Raw genomic sequence first — 8,288 nt, forward strand, 5'->3', positions numbered from 1 at the left:
CAATCCTGTATATTCAGATATAATTATATGTCCCCAAAGACTCTCACAATAACCACTTGATGGTGAATTACCATCCATACCAACTGTGCAATTCAAATCAAATACATGTCACATAAAAGATCAAGGGCCAGCAAATGAACAGGTAGACCCTGGTAATATTGAAGATAATTGTCAAACATCTTCATTAGTCCTCATACCAGATCCAAATTTAGATTTAAATAAAGAAAAAGATACCATTATTAATGATATTCTTGATCAAAATAACACAACAAAAACAACCGTTATCCCTTGGCCAACTCGAGATAACCAACCTGTTTCAGAGTTCACAACCCGTCACTTTTTCACCCTTGCTTTTCCCTGTCTTTTCCCAACAGGTTTAGGGGATTTCTATATTAATCGCCAGAGAACATGCAGTTCCTTGTCAGACTGGGCAAATCATCTGATATGGTACAAAGATGGTCGATTCGCAAAACACCACATTTTCAAATTCATTGCACACAATATGATTATTAGAAAAAGAACTATAGAACAAGGGAATTACATTGTACAACAAAAACTAGGAGAAGATCAGTTCTCGCTTTCAAATATAAAAGAACAATTAGAAAAAGGGGATTCATCTTTCAGTCAAAAACTTCTGTATTTTGGAGCCAATCTCAGAGGCACCCAACAATATTGGGCACAACGCCGTAAAGAATTAAGAGCCCTTATACAGTACAAAATAAATGAAGGGCAGGGTCTACCATCCTTTTTTGCTACAGGCAGTTGTGCCGAGTTTTATTTTAAGCCTTTAAAACGCCTACTAAAAATGTATATAAAGGATACAACAGGCAAAGCCATCAATTTAGATGACAAAAATATCTTGTTTAAAGTTCTCCAAGAAAATACACACATTGTAGCAGATTATTTTGATAAAAGGACCATCAACTATTTCAGGGAAGTACTTGCTCCTGTGTTTGGAGTCGATACATTTTGGTATCGCCAAGAGTTTGCCAAATCAAGGGGCATGATCCATTGGCATGGACTCTGTTGGCGGGCTGACAAGGAACCGCATAACCTCATGCTCGAGTCCATTCAAAGTGACCTATCCACTGAGGAAATGGCAAACAAAGTTTCTGAATGGGCTCAACACGAGTTTAAAATGACCGCTTGTCATCCTGCTGGTAAGGATGACAGCGGCATTCCAAGAAAGGAATTCTGGCCCCCTCCTGAAGGTTCTGCTGAGGCACCCCCATAAAATCAAAATCCACTACTGAAATTACTAATGGATGTAAGCTCAACCCAAGAATCTTTACTGGAAGACCACCTCTTACTCACCAACAAAATAAACATACACCGCTGCTCAGACTACTGTCTAAGAAACCCAAAACGTAAAAATATATCTGAAAAAGAATGTCGCATGGAATTTGGCAGCAGTTCTAACCCTGGTAAAGAACTCAGAACCACTCCAGCTATAGTAAATGACAAAAATGGGTCACCAAGACTTGAAATGGCAAGGGACCATCCAATGCTTGTACAACACAGTCAATATCACACGCAAGCATGGCGTGCAAATGGTGACATTTCAATCATTTTGTCAAAAAGTGATCCAGAAAATCCTTCTGTGAATGATATCATTGCAACAGAAAAATATGTTACTGGCTATGCCTGTAAAGGAGGGGAATCAACAGGGGCTGTTGTAGATTTTTTCAACGACATGATTAATTCAAGCAGCGACGATTCTACTACAAAATCATTATGTACAAAATTACTGATGCAAACAACAAAACGTGATGTTTCTGCTGTTGAAGCATCATTCGAATTATCAAATTTACCCCTTTACAGATGTAGCCATACTTTTCAAAATGTCAGCTTGAGTGGTTCTCGAGTTCTTGAAAGAACAGGAAAAACATTAACTAAGAAAACCTCTCTTGATAAATATATATCTCGACCAGATAATGCAACAGAATCATGGTATGGATATATCTGCAAATCGGGATATGTTCCGGTTATATCTGGCAAAAATATTTATTGTACCTGGCCTTTGACAGAAGAATATTGCAGAACCATGATTTTGCTGCATTGGCCAAACTGGAGAAAAATCAGTGACATAAAAAAGGACAACATTTCCTGGTCTGAAAAGATGTCAGAATTTTTACAAATGTCAGCTCGACCGAACTTTGTGAAAGCAGATGTGGAAAGAGCGAGACTTACCTCCAAGAAAGGATCAAGAAACGATGACGATGGTGGTAGTGATGATGACAGTGATGGTAATGAAGATGTATTACAACCTGAATGGATTGATTTGGTACAACCAAATGTGGAATACAAAGAAGTTACTGAGGAATTCAATTACAACGATGGAGGTATAGAACATGACTGGTCGACAAAAAGTGCCAAATATCCACCTGACCTTGGAATACAATTTTTAGAACAAATAATTTCCGACATGAATTCAGACCAGGAAATGCTGAACCTTCCTGATGTTGATATCTCCAGTCTTAACACTGAACAGGAATTTGCTTTTAATCTTGTTATAAAAGCAATACTTGACTCTATACACTCTCCAAATGTCCACCCATTACGTCTCATTGTAGCTGGTACAGCAGGATCAGGCAAATCATATCTAAATAAATGCCTGGTTAAAACAATAAGATTGCTATTTCAATCTAATAAATGTGTTCAAGTCCTCTGTCCAACTGGCAGTGCAGCAAACCTTATATCTGGGGTAACAATACATAGTTTTCTTAAAATTCCAATAGTTTCTAAGTCTAAAGAAATGACTTTACCAACAGGTCATACGGCTGAGTCACTACAAGAAAACTGTGATGGCCTCAAAGTCCTCTTAGTTGATGAGCGGTCGCTCATTGGTTGTTCAACTCTCGGGTGGATGGAATTTAACTGCAGATTTGGAATGAAATCTGATTCCAATTGGGGTGGTCTTCCAGTAGTTGTGTTACTTGGTGATGACGTACAGCTATCACCTGTTCTGGACTCTCCTCTTTACAAGCCAAATGCTAATTGTCCAGCAGCAATGCATGGCAGCTTGGTCTGGCAAGATTTCAATACAGCAGTTACTTTAAAAACCATAATAAGACAAAATGAAAGTCAACAACAACTCAAGTCTGTTTTAACATCACTCAGACAATACAAGTTGACTCCAGACCAAGCTACATGGTTGCAAAATTATCAGTGGGATGACCTAAGAAAAAACTTCAATCATGACCTATCACATCGTATATCACAAAATGGCCTCTATGTATTTCCCACACATAATGAGGAGTGGAAGCATAACAAAAACAAAATCCTTGAAATTAACAAAGTTTACCCCATTGCCAAAACAGTAGCATTAAAAGAGGATATTCAAGCCAATACCTGTACCTCAGACAAAGCTGGAGGGCTGTTAAGTATAGTTTATCTTTGCAAAGATGCAAAAGTGATGCTGACATCAAACCTTTGTGTTAAGTATGGTCTTTTCAATGGTTCTGTTGGCACAGTTATTGACATCATATACCCTGAAAACGAAACCCCCAAAACATCACTACCACTTGTTGTAATGGTTCAGTTTGACAAATACACAGGTCCACCTTTTATACATGACATTCCTAAATGTGTACCAATAACATCAATAAAACGTGGGCTTGAATGTCCTTGTCACAACTGCAAAATTACTCAAATTCCATTACGCCTAGGCTGGGGTACTACAATTCATCGTTGTCAAGGCATGACAATAGGTGAAAATGAGTCCAGTAGATATATAGTAATAAGCCCAGGTACAAAAAGTTTTGAATCGCGCAATCCTGGTGCACTTTTTGTTGCTCTTTCCAGAGCTAAAACTGCTGGCTCAGTAAACGAAGATCCAGATTTTGCCTGGCATCCCTCTGTATTGGTTAATCAGGATAGATTTTGTCATGTTGTCAATACACCTACAACACAGGCAAGAGACAAAGAAATTAAAAGAATTGAAACTCTTAGTCTGAAGACAAAGGAGAACTATGCCAACATTAAATATGATGAGATCTTTCAAGGATTTATATCGAATATCAAAAACAGTTCCCCATCAATTGAAGAGTAAAACCATTACCCAGTCCCCTAACAATATTCACACTGAAACAAATAATTTTGGGCTTAGTAAATCGAGTTGTATTAAAGATATTGTAATACGTTGATCAAAGTGATGTGGTGTGGGACACACAAGTCTCTAACCCGTCAACATTTAACTGCAAAGTTCAATCGACGTTACCTATTATTTAATGTATGATTCAACGATTTTCCAAAATGTATTTTTTACAAATGATACAGTGACAGTGTGGATATTGCCGTAACATTATTCAAAATGTCTTAAAAAAGGCACCCTCCCCAGTAATTTCTCAATCATCAACCCTTTTATTACTTAATTGCATTGTAACTCAAGGAATATCATAAAATAGACCCAAGTATACATACATGTATCCTTTTTACATGGACTCTAAACAGGTTGGATAAAACACAAATATCTTTCACATGGAATTTTCTAATCTTTTAGGCAGGTCTGACTATACATTCAACTGGACACCATGACATACATTTGGAACTACCCGAGAACATGTAGTTCAATTACTGGAAAAAATACTTAAATGCCTCTGGAACAAGACCAGCTATTGTACTTACATATCTTCACCAATTTCAGAATAAAATATAAATATTCTGATACCGTAGCTATCTGGGTGTGGGACATAACAGTCTCTAACAAAGATGTAGCACATATATAAAATATTGCCATGTTATATGTAGCAGACTTAATTTACATGATTCTTTTCTTTTCTTGAATTTCAGAATTAAACATGACCAGTCACATCATATTTGCAACGGATTCAAGGGGAGCCAGATTGGCACATTTTCTTGATTCCAACAGTTTTTTTTTCAAATAGATGGATTACCCATACTATTATCAAACCTGGTGGCACACTCAACACAATACATCATTGTATACTATCAAAACTGGGTGAAATACCTCGCCAATCAGGAAGTAGAGTTGTTGTGGCAGCCGGCATATGCGACCTCACCTCAAAGATTCACCATGAAGGTGGGGTCGAGATATGCTACAGCAATTCTAAAGTAGCCACTGTCATAACCAATCTGAAGTTGCTTGTAGAAAACATTAAAAACAGTTTCAACAATATTCCTATACATGTAGCTCATATCCCACCTGTATCACTGTCAAAGTTTGCCGAATTTCAGACTCTGCGTCATAAACTGGTATTCAGTCAATTCAATCATGATGAGGTGGCTCAGCAACAGCAGCAACTGGAGTCTGATATTCAGCAAATTAATTCTGTAATTACAGAAATAAATGTTAATCAAAATTTGGCACTCATACGGTGGGATAAGAGTTTAATGCAAATAAAAATAAAACATAGAGCTAGAAATGGCAAAAATGTAAAGAAAATAGTAAAGCTTCAATACAACAGCTTATATGATGGGGTGCATCCTGACAAAAGAGTATCAGATAAGTGGTACTCCTTTATGTGTATGTCAGTCAACGGTGACATAATTACAGAAGTCAATAAAATTAATTCTTAATCTGAGGACAGCGACACAGATGATACAGAGCACTTGGATTTCAAACGCACTAGATATAATTGATTTAATATTGCAAACATACCAATTTAAGTGGTAACTATTTTTGTGTTACAAACATTTTGCTAAATATTGTCGCACTAAATAAAGTTTCTGTATACTGCTAACATTAAAATGTTTGTCCGTGTACCAATTCATCATTGCTAACATGTTGAAATTTGGTGTTACACTAAAAATTTTGATGAGCCAAATTTTGTTTACAGTATGCTCATTTTCTGTGTCAATGATTTCAGATATTCATAACTGCAAAAACCCTAATTTTATTCAATTCACTACAATAGCGGTGGGGGACATACCAGTCTCTAACCCTTTAATTTTACTGAAACAAATAAACATATTGAGGGTTTATATCAGGTAGATACAGAAATCATTGCTAGTAAAGCAAAATGTATAACTTCCTCAATTTAGAGTTTTATATTGTACAAATATAATTTTAAAGTTATAGGAGCAATTTAGAAAAGTTCATTTTCATCATATGATGATATTCTGCAAAAGCCATTGGTGTATATACATTACTTGTGAACAAGTTCTTTAATTAAATTGTATGGTTAGAACAGTTAATCAATGTGGCTCAATATAAATTTGTGTATGTTTTTGCACAATATATAGAGCTACATTGACAATGTGATTTATTCAGGTATATTTGATTCATGTTATCCTCCAAAATTACACTCTCTCATGTTGGTATTACCGACTAGATGTACACTCATTAGGAGAGATGTTTATCCTATGATTCCATTATCATTTTTAATTTAACTATCAATTTACACAAATATTAAAATTGCACTTGAATTCCATCCACCCAAAAGTTGAACAACCAAAATAAATGTAAACATTTAATCCACATTAACAGATCAGTGTTCTGTAGTCTTAATGTCTTATAGTACCTGTTTAAATCCATCTCTGTTAAAATCCCTGTAACAGATAGTGCCAAAGGTATAATATGCAATGATGTGGTATTTGTGCCACTCACAAATTTAAACCCCTTTTCATACATGAAATCTTTCAAATTAATACACTATACCAGTATTCATTCAAGCAAAATATCATAATCTGTCATTGAATAATTCAGATTTGTACTAAAATCGCATATAACTGGTGAATTACATTTTTTAAGCAATTTATGAATAATGCTCCTACTTACCAGTGTTAGCATTGGGGAACCACCTTCGGTACTGGTGAACCGCATGCATAATGAATTCATAACTGAACAGGCAGCTTTTGAAGCTTTTCCTTCCTGCATATACAATGCCCTTGTAAAAAAAGAAATTTATGTAGTTGTAACACTTGGGATTTTTTCTCTTTTATTGAGAATAAAATACTGTTAGTTTCCTTACATAACATATTCTCCAGTAAATTTGCCCATGTAAAATTGTGGGTATGTCACTTGTATAACATGACATTTGTAAAGTTATATGGACAATGATGTGTATTGATGTCAGAAATATAACGACACATCACAAAATGAAGATTGTGTAACAAAAACACCTGCTTTTGCAATGAACAATTTTTAACATTTTAAAGGGTCAATTAATTAGTTATAGTCATTAGTCTCATCTTCCCAGTTACTGCATTTTGAGAATTTTCTTGGCAAGTGTATTGTAGAGGTGGGCAGTACTACCGCGGTAACAAATTTTGATGGTACTGTATTCACCGTAATTAGCGACAGGGCGCTTAAATAATTGTAACAAAGAAGGGGCACTTATTAATGAACCAAAATGTAAGTTGTTGACGAAAAAAGTCAACCATATTTTAAATCTTTCTGTACTCATGGTACATTAATCTGTTACAGTAAAAATGCATATGCCTTTTATTCTTCGAGATGCATTATTATGTCGTGATTCACATGTAAGACTCGCAAGTTCATGTAATATGGGATACAATGCTGATGTTAGAGGCATGCGCATCACATGTTGTAAAACATTGTTAAATCCATGCGATGGGGGCATTTATACAGCTTCAACTCTTCTCCAAAAAGTGGGAGGGGCGCTTCTAGGGGGAGGGACGCTAATTACGGCGAATACTTTATCAATGGACTAAAATGATACCTAGATGAAATAGAATTTTGTAATGATTTACTGTTGATTTTTAGCAGTCGCTAAGTTTTATCATGTTTAAGGTTATCTTGAACTAGTGTGTAATAGTTATTATATGAAACATATGAAATTAATATATATCCAGAGTTGGTTTTAATTTGTCAGCTCTTTACTCAATATATATATTGTCATAACCTAGATATGTGGTATACAGTGGTATGTACCGTGATATTTGACAAAATACCACAGTATACCGCAGGGGCTTCATTGAATACAATTGTTGTCAATAATAAATGTCTGAGCGAGATGAAACACTGGAAGTCAAAACGCCAATTCTAATCTAAACCAAAGAGGACAAAACCAGGGCCTATTCTCTTGATTTCAAAATGGGGCACGGGGTCTTTAGATTTGGGAACTTTAACATTATCTAAATGGTAACATTGAGAATCTTATAATAACAAAAGCCACAAGATTAAGTGATGACATTATTAAGTTAGTGGTTGGTGTATGCTTAATTATCAATACAGCCAAGTCTTAAATGGTCTCAATCAAGGGGAGGTGCTGAAACTATTTTGATCAACGTAATATTTAAGAAATTTCAGGCCACCAAATGGGAAAAAAATGTGGCTATATTCATTTGGGAACAGGGCCCATATT

At 35.6% G+C, this 8,288-nt stretch overlaps 1 protein-coding gene across 1 annotated transcript; it reads left to right on the forward strand.

Moving 5' to 3' along the window:
* Positions 1 to 1,261: 1,261 nt before the first annotated feature.
* Positions 1,262 to 4,051, forward strand: LOC117315835. Its single transcript, XM_033870238.1, has one exon. The coding sequence runs from the start codon at positions 1,262 to 1,264 to the stop codon at positions 4,049 to 4,051; it is 2,790 nt and encodes a 929-aa protein (XP_033726129.1).
* The last annotated feature ends 4,237 nt before the right edge of the window (positions 4,052 to 8,288 follow it).

Source organism: Pecten maximus, chromosome 17, assembly GCF_902652985.1.
Source record: "Pecten maximus chromosome 17, xPecMax1.1, whole genome shotgun sequence".
Lineage (NCBI taxonomy): Eukaryota > Metazoa > Mollusca > Bivalvia > Pectinida > Pectinidae > Pecten > Pecten maximus.